Source organism: Amblyomma maculatum, chromosome 3 (assembly GCF_055883805.1).
Source record: "Amblyomma maculatum isolate TAMU_Amacu chromosome 3, ASM5588380v1, whole genome shotgun sequence".
Classification (NCBI taxonomy): Eukaryota; Metazoa; Arthropoda; class Arachnida; order Ixodida; family Ixodidae; genus Amblyomma; species Amblyomma maculatum.
Window position 1 is genome coordinate 116,077,488 of NC_139346.1, and position 15,556 is coordinate 116,093,043.

At 43.1% G+C, this 15,556-nt stretch overlaps 1 protein-coding gene across 1 annotated transcript; it reads left to right on the top strand.

Moving 5' to 3' along the window:
- Nucleotides 1-266: 266 nt before the first annotated feature.
- Nucleotides 267-13,819, top strand: LOC146195763 (uncharacterized). The gene is made up of 6 exons (XM_084596857.1): nt 267-276; nt 1,222-1,268; nt 2,872-2,961; nt 8,324-8,464; nt 10,230-10,287; nt 13,806-13,819. Exons 1-6 carry the CDS (start codon nt 267-269, stop codon nt 13,817-13,819), a joined length of 360 nt encoding a protein of 119 aa, XP_084452983.1.
- The last annotated feature ends 1,737 nt before the right edge of the window (nt 13,820-15,556 follow it).

Below are 15,556 nucleotides of genomic sequence, written 5' to 3' on the forward strand. Positions count from 1 at the left end.
CAGAACGTGTTCTGTGCTCATTGAATTATCAAAATTCTTCATCTGGTAGATATCTAACGTAAATGAATGCGTCCAAAAATTTTAATGCTGGTCAATGCAACAAATAAATATTTTATTTCACTTGAAAGCAGCATTTACTTGGAATATGTTTAGCAAATTTTAAATCCACAGTTACTATTTCGCAGCAAATCATTAGAAATAATTTTTATTCTCGCCCCCCTAAATTGACCATGGAGGAATTATTCAAAATATTTATGACCTATGACATGTACCACGGTTGGCAAGTTACTCCATGGTTGTCTTAATAAAATATTCCGCTGCTGTGGAAAGTTGTCTCCACAAGAGTAAAAATTCTTTTTCTGGGGGTAAGCTACTTTATAATGGGAGAACCAAAATTGTCTTAGAAAACATTTCTAAGACGTCCCTTGTATATTAATAATTCGCCAGGGCTGAGTGATCCCTAAGGTTCATACAACGTAACATCTAAAGGAAGGAAACGAAACTTTGAAAGTTGCAGCACTCATGCCTATTTTTCAGTAATCCTGCCGTGTGTGGGATTCGATTGATTGTGCTAATGCCCATTCATCTGAAAGCAGCGAAACTCTTTTGGTGATATTCGTCTTAACGAGTGTACGATCAATTTCTGAGTTCCACTTTGCTATAAAAGGAATCTGGCTAGGTGTTGTTAGTGGGAAAGTAACTGGCTAAAAAATTTTATTCCGCTTACCGCAAACAAATGAGAATATGCTCTTCCTATCGTCATTTGCAACATCATCTGCTTCCTTGAAAAGGCCGCAGCTGTAGCGTCTATCCCTACGCTTACTCAGAATAATTTAAAAAATATTTTTTCGGACCACTGAAGATGAGAATGGTTTATCCGCAAACGTGATGTAACTGAAACTATATTGACAGTTCTCATAAATTAAGCTATTTGCATGCCGCAAATAATGCCCCTTGGCGCTGGTTATTATTTTTGAATCATGAATAAAATACGCACCTGAATGTGCAATTTAGAAATTCAGTTACACATTGCAGATCATATTATCTGCCTCAGTCTGGACAAAATACAAAAGAAAAATATGCTTTTGCATATTATCGTGCACAGTTTTGCGACCAAACGTATAAATTTGGTGTGTTCCCCCTCTGCGTCTCCCACGTATATTAGTGGCCCGCCTACTCATTGAGAGGCGATGTTCATTTTATGCCTTTTGCATTTTGCAGCCACTGTATTTACACAGACATGCGAAAAGAAGCTCCTGCGGAAACTCGTAAGTATAATGTGACTACGCGGGAATCATATATGATCTCCTTCTGCGCGTACCCAGCGTCATACAAACATGGAAAATTGTTGGGACCTCCGCCACGCATGATTACTCCCGATAATTACTTCCTATAGCTAGAACAAGAAAAATGTCCCCGCCAATCCCCTCGCACCTTCGGCAACTACCTCAGTTTGCTGTGAAACGATTAATGAAACGGACGCCTCAAGGAAGAGGTTAGAAACTAGCTATGAGAAGCATCATTAATCAAAACTACTGACTATAACTAGCCAGAGTTCCAAAAACACTGTCAGTGTGAATATTATCTCTTCAGACATTCAGTGAAGAGCTGTCAGTGATTTCGTTTCTCCAAATTGTCTGACGAGAAGGTCCGCTTACAGTTCTAATTCGTGTTGAACAATGACCATTTATTAATCGGATGTGGTCAAAGGAGAAAGAGTATATGTATATCATTTACGAAAAAATAGTTCTCTTACACCGGGATTTCCCCTTAGCCGACGAGGAAAAAGAGCATATTATACAGTCCATAATCACCTTTGCTGAACACCTGCAGGCCTACAGACAGGCCAGACGGACATACCACACACCTCACAAACCTCTAGACAAGGTGGAAGACACACCCTCCGCCGGGTACAAACAGACACTCTCGTTACACCGTTTAAACTCCACCAATCGTACCCCTCACTTTACACACCAGAGTACCCACAGTGTGGATAAAAAGCTACGGCTTTTCACATGGTGTGGGCATGCCAATTAAATCCCTTTATTGATAAACTTCCTAATCCCAATTTGGAGCAGTGGGAGGCCATTCTGCATAGCGAGGATTCCGACCAACAAAGAGGACTGGTTCGCAGGGTCCACGGTGCGGCGCTGGCCACTGGGTTGCCGGAATAGGCGGACCACCCCGAAATCCGATAATTCCCATGCACTTAATAAAACTTTTATTTAGTAAATCAAACTAACTTATCAACATTCGGGATAGGCGGGCTGCCCACAATTCCGAGAATTCCCATGCACTCAATAAAGTTTTCAATCAATCAAACTATCCTATCATTATTCACAGTGGGGTATTTCCTAAACATAGAATCAATTTATTTTAAAAAAAAATTTTCTTCAGGACACATTCCTTCGGCACTTCATGTTAATTATAAAGAATAGGGGGCTGAACAATCAAGAAACATAGCATAGCTCAGCATATAAAGTGAACAAGAGTACCAAAACATGCGCCAATGTGAAGCTCGATTGATAATGAAACACAGCGATCCCTTGCCGTATAGCAGTGCTTTCTTTCTTGTCGAAGTGTGTTCACAACCTACTTCAACTCTTTCCCTGCTCCTAGTTTTCTCGAACGCTTGGCTTCCATCTGATCGAATTTGTTGCCAGCATTTCCTTGTCAGCAAGCAAGCCAGAGTTTTAGCGTCAAGTGCTATACTCAGGAGGACGTTTATTTCTCTCTTATTTGTTATTTTGCCAAAGGCAGGTTTATTTTGTCATAATTAGGCCAGCTAGCAAAACAAAGAAACGGAAAGAATACTCAAGCTCTTCAGCATTATCAGAAGACTTTTAATTATTCCGTCTGATATTTTCCCAGGGGCTCACGAGATACATTAGCGCGTGCTGGTACCTCTGCAACAGCTTCATACCAAGAATTGGCTACGAAGCTGACGGAACGCCATGCACGGTGAGTTCACGCAGAGTTTGTCTCCTCGTTTTGAATTTTTTTTTTAAATTCAATATACCTTACAGGACCCAGAAGGGCATTGGGTAAGGGGGGCAAAATTGCGAAGTACAATAGGAACAATACAACGTGCAGTAGAAGACAGAGTAAAAACAATTATGATTATACAGGGCAAATATAATGACAAGACATACATCACCGCGAGCAACAGTTTAGTAATGGGAAACACGTGAGAAGTTTGTATCGCATGTGCTGAGTAAACATCTAAAGCTAATGCAGAAGCCATAACAAAAATTCGAATTGATGAAACAGCACAAGAAACGAAACCATAATATATTAGTAACGATGAGAAAAAGAACCTATAGGACAGTAAATCCTTTAAAATTACACAAAGTCACTGAAGAAAATGTTTGTGCAGCTGGACTTGGAATGGTCCGTGATTGCTGATGGATGCGATACTGTAGGGGAGATCATTCCAAAGAACAATGGCACACGGAAGGGCACTTAGCACAACTACTGTTAGTTGATAATGTGTGTATTTTCGTGAATCGCAGGGCGAAGAACGGAGACATAGCAAGCTACGCGTTTTTAATTAGCTGCAAGAAAAAAGATACAGTTATCAGTGAGTTAACCTAGTTAGACATAATAGCGAGCTAAAGTTTTGTTGAAATAACCATCGCCAGGACATGTGGACTGTGAAGTTAAAATATAGCTAGCTAATCAAGAGAACGTTACACAAGATTCAAGAATGCCGATCTGCTGCAGCGTCTATCGAATGGATTCGCATTAAAAATTGCGGAAAAAATTTTCAAACATATTTAAAAGGTGAACTATAGTTGCTCTAGAACGACAGGCTTCCCTTCAAATTTTCTTTCACTTCCAGCTCTAATGATCGTTCTTTATGGCCTGAAAGACCAGAAAAATATCGCGAAATAGATGGCTGTTGTCGTAGGGTACAGCGCACAAATTGTATCCTGTTGCGCAGCCAGCGCAACAAGGCTGTGCAATTAGGGAATGGTGCTTCCTGAACACATTGCGCAGAATTGAAGCTGATGAAGACAATCACATGCAGAAATGCTAACGTGAGAGACTTTCAGTAAAGGATATTACATGTTTTGGCTACCATCATGGCTTAGTATTGTAATGCACTTTCCAGCGAAAGCTGATCCGTTCGCTTTGCCACGGGGTTGAAACACACTCTCAGCCATAAACTGCTTCATTTTATTTTTGATCAAAAATTGCCTTCGAACAAGCATCGGCAAAATCAGATTGTGGATTCTAGGGCTAGCGCACTAAAAGTGACAATATGAGCAAGGCTAGGTTTACGATTACGGCTCTTAGAGACTCAGATCTCTAGCGGAGGGTAGACTTCGTGATGTGAATTAGAATTACTGTAAGCACGCTGAGGCGTTTGAGTGATGATAGGTAGAAGAGGTTCTAAAGAAGAAAAGATTTAGGCTGACAACTAAGGCAGGGAATCTCTCTGGGTTAATGCCCGTCACCACCTCAGTACATTGCCGATCAAAGCTGCCGTAGTCACCTAGGGTTCCAAATTCTGCCCCTTAGGCTTCGAAATTTGGCTTCGAAAAACACAAAAGACAGCACTTGCACCAAAAACGGATTTTCCACGCTAAGCACACAAAACAAAACAAAAAAATACCACACCACCACTTCAAAGGATCCGACGCACACGCATTCGGCACGCAGTGGGTGAATATTAGCCGGAAACGATCCCACAGCAGGAAAGGAGAGAAGGATTTCGCGAACACCGTGGCGGCGCTTATCTCGTGAGGAAGCGCCGGAAATGGGTCATTTTCTTCTCAGTCGACCGTTCAGCGAGTTGTTGAGACAGCCGAACCCAGCAATCACAGACAAAAGCACGAAGATCCTTCTAGTGTCCGTGTCAGCTACTACCTGACTTCACTCTGTCGGCATTTTTAACAATACATACATACATACATACATACATACATACATACATACATACATACATACATACATACATACATACATACATACATACATACATACATACATACATACATACATACATACATACATACATACATACATACATACATACATACATACATACATACATACATACATACATACATACATACATACATACATACATACATACATACATACATACATACATACATACATACATACATACATACATACATACATACATACATACAGTACTGTGCGTTTTTACCATGACCTGTTTCAGTTTCTTCCGCCAAACCACGGACCCGTTTCCAGTGAAACCGCACACAAAGCCACAAAGCTTGCGTACTGTGGTAATGTTTGTATCGTGGCAAGTTCCAAAACCGTACTTGCATGGTCAAGCCGTGCATGATACAAAAAAGTAATCGTCTACCCTTAGACTTACGAGCCGGAAGTGAAGTAGTAGGGGGTTATTTATTATAAAATAAGGAAAACAGAAGTAAAAAAAAGCATGTTTGACTGACCCGGTATCTGCTATCCAAATACCTAAGGCACCTTAACTGGGGCGGCAGAAATAAAGAGTTATTGAGAAAAATAAAATCCGAGATGAGAGCGATAGAGAGAAAGTAGAGAATATGTTACAATAAAATAAAGGTATATACACTATAATACAAGTAGCACAGTAGGTTGTTTGGGGCCCACACGCAATTATCTTAGTCCACTGAAGCACTCCGCATAGCGAGTGGGCCTCCAAAGTGGTTGCAGCATCGGCATCAGCCGGGCCGCTGTTGTTTTGTCCGCTCCTCCTCCCCTGGTATGGGCTATGAACTGTCGGAGAGCACGCTCCTAGGAGGTAACGGCGGTGGAAAGGGGAGACCGCAGCAGCAAAACCGGTCTCGGAGCGTGGCGGCAAGTGTAGAGTGGAGACGGAAAAATACAAAAAAGAGCAGAAGCTCGCGCTCACTTCTGAGTACCAATGCGCGCCCGCCACACAGAACATCAGAGTCAATAGTGAGTTTTAGTGCACCGCGATAGGCCATCCGTTACCGTGATCCATCACCACGCGTTCCACTGTGCGTGCCCAGATCTCTTTGACACCAGTAGACAGCGCCACAGGCTTAAATTCGGCACATATAGACCTGCAGCGTCGGGACCAATCAGCACTTGGGCACTGTCCGCTCGCGGTAGAGTGTCACGGTGGTGGATCACGGTATACGAAATCTTTCTTAGTTTAGTGCTACCGCGCGCTGTCAGCAGCGTACGCGCTGATTGGCCCCTGCGTGTCGAGTCCGCCATAGTTTCACGGGAACCTGGCGTAATCTGTCAGCCGCAGGGTGATCTGCGCGTGCATGTAGACGCTCGCGCGGTAGCGGTGCCGCGAAACTAATTTGACGGCTTATGTGGGGCGACCGGCCGTTTTCGTTCGAGATGACACATGCGCAGCGTTCGGCCAGAGCGGGCACTATCTGGCGAGGAAGAACACATCGCACATTGACCCCGCCGGTTCAGCCGCAACCCGCGAACGCATTTTTCTGGCTAAAAATTTAGATGAAGCGCGGTGGTTGGGCCATCACGCATTTAGCCACTCCATTGCCGCCGCTTTCTGTTTCGCACTGTAAATTGGGATACCGCAGCTCTATACAGAACATCGGCAATATCAACAAAGACACATGTGCCTTGCAGAACCATAATAACTATTTAGCGCACACAAAATACATGAGAAAGCCCTAGCTCAGGACTTCGCGATATCATCCGCCAATATTAATACCAGGCACTAAAGTTGAATTGGTTACACCCGACATAAAGAAAGATCAAGCAATAATTCTTTTTATTGGTGAAGCCTCGTTAAAGCAGTTGTTTCTGATAGTATCCCTGAGTTGGACGCAAATGTTCGAAGCGCGTAAGGTGAACTAGAAGAAATCGCTGGAACGGCATAGTAAAAGGGTCCGCGCTAATTGTAACGCTTAAATCATTCATTCATTCATAGATCTCTATTTACCAGGATGAATTGAGTTAAGATCGCCTCTTCGCCTTATCGTGGCACTTTCTACTGCAGAAAATAGGAAGCGCCGCAGCCACCCTTAGCGAGTAAACGGTGTTTGTGGGTTTCGGTTTGTCAATCTCAACGAAGGCAAAACCTATGAGAGCACTGCAGAGACCGCATTGGAGAAACGTGAAAGCCTGAGCGTTGTTGCTGCACACGATACATCTCGCGCCCTTTCTGTAGCTTTTACTAACAATGCCAGAGGCCGTGCCGCACAGCGGAAATTTCCTTTCATTGGCGCGCTTCCGTTGCACTGCTCCGGCAAGTGTGAGATTTAAACAGTGCACCACCGCCCCTTTTACATGGCGTTCTTTGGCATTCGTTCGTTGCAGTGCACCTGCAAGTCTAAGATTCGCGGTTCTGCGTCGCTCCTGTCGGGTGGCGTTCTCAGTTACGTAGCATTCCATGCACCTTGACTGTGACGGGACCTTGTCCAGTGATTGTACCGAAGGGACTTTTTTATGCAACTTGGCAATCACGTGATCTTGCCACGTGATACCCTCTTAGTAACGTCATATATGTGACCCATGACTCACTACATTTTGTGATCCAATTTAGAAGCGCATGGCTCAGTACCTTTGCGACCGACAAGTCAATAATATGATGCAACGAGACATTTCTGACCCATGACAGCACTTTTTGTGGCCCGATTTTGTACCCATGATTCAGCACGTTTTCACCCATCAGACATGGCCACGACTCATGAATTTTGTACAACTCCTTAACTATTTCTTTAGCCATGACTCCTAGATCATGACTCTGATCATGACGCATATGTCTATGATTCATGACAAACTACAATGTCTTCCATGACATTCACATGACGCCGTTTATGTACCCCCACAAGTTATACGTATTCACACATGACTATGAATTGCACCATCTGATGACTTCATATTAAGCGTTTCATTTTGCTTTCACTTTTTGCGGACATGTTTGGTACCAACATATCCTAGTAAAGCTTCTTTCTTAATAACCCTTCTGCATCGTGCACAGCTCAGCTACGTAAGTATACTGCTTTGAAACCAGCCACGATACAAAAGGTAAACAATATGCAAGCTCTTTGCACACTTAAGCCGCAAGCGAGCAAGTGGTTGAGGCGGAAAAAGTTTTATAATGTTTCACGATAAAAACGAACAATACTGCGCAGACAAGCTTATATATAGTTCCAATTTGGAGGAGGAAATCGCTAGTGATTTCGGAGGAAATATACGTACAGAACACGTTGCCAAGGCCCCCTGGCAATTTCGTGGACCTACTTATTCATTATTTTCAATGTGTGAGGGGAAATAATTATTAATTGCAGCGAACAAACGCACTAATATTTTCAGTATAACTCAAGCTATTCCCTTTCTATCATCATTCCAGAAGCGCTTCCGGCCCGGCGCCTGTATGAATGGGAACTGCGTAACGTACGTTCCTCCCGACCCGACACTGGAGGAGCCGTCCGGACGCAACAAAGATGGCGGACGCCGCGGCATGAAAAATGATGACTCTTCTCGCAAGCAAGTTGGGGTGTCCAAAAGCCAATCCATGAAAAAGAAGACGCCGTCTGCCAAGATCACAACTAGAAAAACCGAGAACATATTAGCACGAACCAGTGTAAAACCAAAGTCAAGATAACTGCGCTCAGTGATTTTCGAAAGAAGCTTGGCCATTCAAATTACAGCTGTCTTTGGACATGACAGTAGAGTTTGGAGTCGATCAGAGTCGTGTGTTCTGCGCTGCATGTTTTACCCTTATGAGACGCGTGGTGAATATATGCAAGAAACCGTTCCGCCGTACACAATCGGGGTTTTGCAAAACCTGTATTCTGCCTTTAGCATTTTTCTTGTTATGCGCTGGTTAGCCATATCTTTACTCTCAGAGACGAAGAGTGGCTTTATTTCTTGCTTCCAGCCGTGTCAACAAACGCAGCTGTGGGCTCCGAGATATTCGTATAAAGGAAAGAATTGATTAAATATGCAACCTCTGTTAGAATTTGAGCGCCGATGAATATGTCTGAACTTACACTCACAGGTATTCGTGGTTGGGTTCAAAACTGGCAGGGTGTGAAGAGGTGGACGATGTAAAACGATCAATTTAAGTGGGCACCAGCAAGCTCAAAGGTAATAATTAACATTATTGTAGTAGATATTACCTTGACATAAATAAACATTCGCAAGTCCTGTACGCTCTAAAATGACTGAAATAATTTTGAGTGAAGAAAATTTCAATAGTTGTAATTCCAATGCCATAATAACTGCAATCGACGCATATGTCTTTCTGCGAAAAATAACCAGCGCGACGTGTTTGCTTCTAAGTCGTAAACTGAAGCTGTTATGACAAACGTAAAGAGCAAAGGGCCTCGAAAGGTGAGAAGAAAGGTTCGCCTTACCATACAGAGATTTTATTACGATTTGCCGTAGGAGGTGCATGACAACATGGCTTAAAGGTAATCTCAATCGTTTAGATAGTTTGGGTAACCAGGAGCATATAAGGCGACTCATTAGCATACCATTATTCTGCGTAATTGCGTGATGTCGCAGGTATGGGGCGATCATAACTTTCTACAAAGCATCAAATATGTTGTCTAACACGTCGGTGATGGAAATGAAACCTGACAGTGAATAGATAAAATCTATTTATTTTATTTTCTTTGTTTTATTCATGATATACTGCTAGCCTCCATTGGAGGCTTTTGCAGGACATGGTCGAACTATACACACACAAAGAATACATATGGAAACAGTCAGGTTACTGCGAAAACAGCAACAAACAACAACATCATAAACCTTGGTTGCAAAACAGATAGTGAAAAGGAAAAGGCGGTGTAATGCAGTAGGATAAATCACACAGAGTGAAAAATAAATAACAACAAACATTTCCAAAGCAATGTACTTATTCCCATTCAATAATTAACAAGCTTTCCAAAAACGCATCTGCCCATCACGAAGAGCGTAACTGAACATCACGAAGTTTCTGTGGGTTGTACCTACCGTTAAATAAATAGTGCGCAGAACACAAATTATAGCCATTAGCAACTAAGCAAAATTCAGAAATTTTAGTTGCATAGTAAGATTTGCCACCAGACGTGAACTCATATTGAATTGATCAGAGGTCACCACAAAGTGAGCCGAGATGGAGTTGGAATGCAGATGTTCGAGATTCTCTGGGTCTGCACATCGTTTAGGCCACAGTGTATGCCAAAAGGAATAAGTCATCTCAATAATTGATACAGGCCCTATCAGTTTTAGTCACGTCCGTGCCTTTTTGTAACACGTTACGATTTTAGGTGACTTCAATGCCTCACTTTGACTTTACTGCAACTGAAGGCACCGTCAGCGGTGCAAGTAAGGAAAGAGGATGAAAGAACAAAAATGAAATAAAAAAATACCGTGTATAAATACTTTCTTCCCGGAATAAAACTGAGCGGCAATTCAGTCTAGCGTGTGTCCAGTCCCCCTTGTTTTGTTGTGTGTGTCTTCGTTGTGCGCCAGCCACTATATCCGAATCTAGCAACCAGGTAACCAAACTAACAGCCCTGACATCCTCACAGAGGCTGGGGCACAAAGTAGAAATAATAAAGAAATATTAAGATACATATCTCCGTCATTAAGGCTATGACAAGACAGCGTTTCACAAACACACGGGCGATATTCTCACTCATTTATACATGTTTGTTTTTGTTTCTCCTTACTTTTTCTTGTCTGATATTTCATTTCCATCCTTTTTCTTTTTATTTCCCCTAATTTATCCATTTATTTCTGTTTAATTAATTGACACCGATACTTAGCAGCAGCAAACAAATACTGTCATTCTATTTAAAGCACTTTGTCACCTTTGAAAGAAGTTTTCATCTTTCAATTAGTTCAATTATCCATCTGATTTAATGGCACACTCTAACTTTTTTAATCAGCGTCATCAAGCATTCGCAATTCAAAAAGGTCTTAGCATTTTTGAGACCTTTTAACTCCCACATTTTATTTCTTCAACTAATTATAATGATTAAATCAACTCGCCATCACCTATCACAAGTCCACCAATCACCAATAGTCAGAACCACAAATTTCAGATACAATTATTTTACGCAGCCCTCTATTATTTTCTAAAAAACGGTGCCAACTACCACTACTTCTATGACGACAACGAATGCGCCTACTTCTTTTCAACCGAACGAGCAGTATAAGCTAACAGTTAGAACAAAAGTGACCCGAACCATGCTTCTCATGTCTTCTGTATTTTTTTTTTTGGGCAACCGTTCCGCGGGCTTTTACCTATTTTTTTCAAATCACTTCGAGTGGCGCCTTAGCGTTACTACAGTGTACTAGAATACTAGTACACTATAGCGTGACTAGAAGGCGGAGGTGGTGGCGGTGGTCGAGAGTATGTGATATGCTTGAGTGGAGGTTGACACTTGGTCGCGACGCATGTTGGGCAGTGGAGCAGGCGCGCGCTGCGGTCCAACGAAGGAGCGACCGTGGCCCACTGTTCAGTTGCGCCGACTCCGTCCGATTGGGACGGCTGTAGGTGATGCGGATCAGGAGTAGAAAAAGGGCAACAGAAAACGCAAGGCAGTAGGAAAACGCGCCCGCGTGTTAAAGGCGGCTGCGATGGTTTCACGGTTGAACTGCGAGATAAACTGGGTCAGGTAGGTGCTTGAGCGCGACACTTCTTTGAGAAAGCGGATCAGAAAGAAATGGACGTCACGTTAAGACGCTGGGGGTAATCCCAGTCTCCTGCTGCTATCTTGCTGCTCGCCTCTTCATGGAGTACTAGGCTGCGTCTCTGAGCCGCACGAATGAGCAGTGCCAACCAATAGTCCGATCGAGGGATAGAACATGTGTTGAGATGAGAAAAAGGTTTTACTAACGCCACACTAACGTTTGAGTGGTGGGGGGTGATGCACCGCCGCATAAAAAATTGCTCTAAATCATTATTTCTCGACAGCCAAGAATGACAGGGGCAAGGGTGAGTTGAGCAATTTACGTGCGCACAGCGTCGGCTTTCGTGTTGCCATCTACATCAATGTAGGCGGGAGTTCCGGGAAACTCGACGCCGCATCCTAGTTCTCCGTGGACGTCGAGCTTGAAGAAGGTTTAACGACTACGTTCTGCCCTTTATCAGGATGATGGAGTGCAGCTAGGGCTGCTTTGATGTCCGTGATTCCTGTACGGGCCTGTTCCGGTGATCCCCTTCCTAGGAGACAGTTATAGGGCTGTGAAATTCAACGTTTTTTCCACAAATCCCCACCACCATGTTTCGTCGTTCCACAACCAAGACCTCAAGGCAGCCACAATCACTTAGATGCACTTGCCGATCAAGGCGGTCAAGAACGAGCAATAGAGTTCACTGTACTGAAATAGAAGAATCGAATGATGCGTTGACCCTCGTGGGCGTATAGGTAAAATGGAACAGCAAGAAGCTCAGACTCAGCCTGTACATAAAACAGGCCCACGCCAGAACATAGTTCCATCTTAGTTATGGTCGCCCCGCCATGCAAAAAAAGCAAAGTCGCTATGTCCATGTTCAAACTACCCCAATGCATCTGCACCTCCCATGATGACCAGGCAAATTACTTTCGAGCTCCGCGACATGAACATTCAAGCCACGACTGCCCGACCTGATTTATCCAACTTATGGAAAAACAGTTATATCGCACAGCAAGGTAACCCAGTCGCCTATGAAATGAGCTGCCGTGCTCTGCAATCCCTGAATGAGCAAGGCATTAGAGCGCATTCTGCACATTTAAAAAGTCCATGTCGCACATGTTTAGACTAGAAGACTGCAAAATGCGTTGGTCGATGTTAAAGATCTTTACCAAGGAAACATACCCTGATGTAGTTTACAGACTGCTTCTGACTGTGACTCTGGCTGAATTGGGGAAAGTTCTCACCCGTAAGGCACGTAAAAAAACATTGGTCGAGCATTGAGGTGTCCTCCAAGGCGGAGTAGATTTGTAATAATGGAATAATTACTCATTGACATCATCCCAAGTGCAGCCATGCTGTTGCAATGAAAAGCTATACAGCTTTCTCAGACACATCGTGGTTAAATAAAAATCTGTCCCAGTCCGGGGATCAAACCTGGGACCGCCGCCTTTCCGGGGCAGTCGTTCCACCAACTGTGCTAACCAGGACGGTTACAGTTCAGATGGTAGGGTGAGAGCTAATTGATCATTGCGATAATTCAAAGTTTATAAACGGTTTGGTGGAATATTTAGAGGAATCCCCCTAAGTGGAGTAGATTTGTAATAAGGGAGTAGCTCCTCATTTAAAGCCACCGAAGCGGAGGCATATTGCTATAAAGGAAATCTACACGGCTTTCTCAAAAAAATTCGATGTTAAAGAAAACTTCGTCCCGGTCCAGGCAACATCATAGACGCAAGAAAAAGCAACCGTAGATTGGAATGCAATCGATGAAAAAGCCGTGTAAACACGCCGCGATATCGACTGAAGCTGGGCACGTATGTGCTGAGAACCGCAAAAAAAAAAAAAAACGCTTCCTCGCCTCCACCTGAAAAAGCTAATGCTTAATTAAACGTACTATAGCCGCATCCTCAACTGGAACGCAGGGTATATCAACGCTTACTACGCACGCTCCCTGCGACCTTCTTGAAGCCTATTTAATTCCGCTTCCTGCTTGCTTCATTGCTGTGTATTATGTAAACAAAGCTCCATTACGGGAAACTAAACCTCCTATTTTTGTTTTTTGTTCGGTAGCCGTTCTATTTTCACGAGTCAACAAATTTTATATTGATTGACTGACTGGCAAGAATGTCATGTAGCTGGTCAATAGCTTGATGAAAGAATAATTTCGTGGCTGTTGCTCGGAGGCTTCTATATTGTGCTGAACGTTTTTTTTTTTTCAGGTCCTAAGCAGTGAAATGGCGTAACTGAGACTAAAACTGCCTAGCAGTGAGATGCTGCTTACTTACAAACGCCACATGCGATTAATGCCTTGTCTTGGGAGCTATCGGTAATTTTTGTCATCACACACGGAACCTGTGCTGAATTGTTCGTACGTTGAATTTATTCAGAAATACGCAATGCTGAGAGGAAGTGCACCTAACAACAAAAACAAGAGCACTTGTTCGTATATGCAGGTCATTCTAGTTCTTTAAGGATGCGTCATGCGTGTCTCTATATTAATGGCCGCTGAATAGGCCCTGCTTCTTCTTCTCTTGGCGTTTGGTTTGCACTGACCTGAGGCCATATTTCCTGCTCCCTTGGGATCCACTTTCCAAGAAAGAAATGGAACCGCTATGGCGAAGAACGCTGGGAAATTTGCTTCGCAATCTTACGCAAGCGTTTTTCTTTCTAGCGAAGCGTTTAAACACGTTCTTTTGCGGTATTATCTAGGCAGCTGCTAATTCTCGTCCTGGAGGAGGTTTTTCTACAAAAGAAGGCGGAAAAGATAAACGGGCATGACGAGGGTAAATGTCAGCTTTTGTTTGTCAATTTCAAGTTCATTGTTTTCATAGACCTCAAGGGGGCGGAATAAAAATAGCCATTGTATTGGCGGGCGTTCCTCTATTTCATGGACGTTTGTTTCAAGGAGGAGCTGAAAACGCGTTCTGGGAGAGAGATGACGTGTGACTTCAAACGCAGAGTGATTGTAATGACCCCGTTTTCGCTATGGAAGGTACTGTTACGTACCATCGAAGTGCACACCTTACAAACAGCAAAACAAGTGTGATTAGCCCGCTTTGCGTTGTTAATAACCGCGACTCTGCTTTTTGCTGTATCAGCACTCAGAAAGTGACCTATCTTCAAAACGTCGCGGTGCGTAATTTGCTTATCCTGAAACACAGATCAATGAAGCTATAAGTGCACTGCTGAGAAGGAATGCATAGGTGAGGGCTCCGTAAAAGTTTCGACCTTCCTGTGTTCCCTGACATGCACCGAAAGGTAGCAAATGAGAACGCTTCTACTGTGCGAATGTCGTGATGCGGCCTGCGCCGCCGAGACTGAAACCACGACCTACCATCAGGTCAGATGCGCACAGGCATTGCATACAATCAAAGCAGAAAGCTGGGCTAGTTGGTGTATGATCATAAATAAAAAGACTAGCTCAAATAACATAGACCTATGTCTGTGTCTATGTTATTTGCGCTACTCTTTTTATTTAATATGACATTGCATACAAATAACGCTGCTGTCAAGATTTGAAAAACCGGGCGCTGTTTACTCTGCACTGTGACTGCCACAAGAACCATATCAATCTCTTGAATTATTCTCCATAAACAAAGTTTTAGGCCCAGCTGGTGACGAAGCTAAATAATGCACAATGTGCAGTTAGGAGTACTTCGACTAAAATTATGTGTGTGGCTTAGTAGAGGCTCATCGAAAGCTCAAACACTTTCGTGAAAACAAAAATTTCTCGCGCAATATCTGGTCGCACGAATTGTTTTCATCTTTCCAAGTGATAGAATTTCTGAAAGTTAACACTGCATCTGAAACCAATTACTGAGGTGGGTAATTTTGCTGTTGATTAAGTGAAACTTGCAGGCTGGTGGAAAATAGACTATAAGAATTCTATGAAACACACCATTTGTAATGAATAACCGTCTCCATACACCATACAAAACCACATGAGTGATGATAATGTTCATGATGGGTC

Bases quoted from the DNA above. Each gene is read 5' to 3' on its own strand.
- LOC146195763 (XM_084596857.1), top strand. The intron at 1,269-2,871 runs GTAAGTATAATG...ATATTTTCCCAG, and splicing joins AGAAGCTCCTGCGGAAACTC to GGGCTCACGAGATACATTAG. The intron at 2,962-8,323 runs GTGAGTTCACGC...TCATCATTCCAG, and splicing joins CTGACGGAACGCCATGCACG to AAGCGCTTCCGGCCCGGCGC.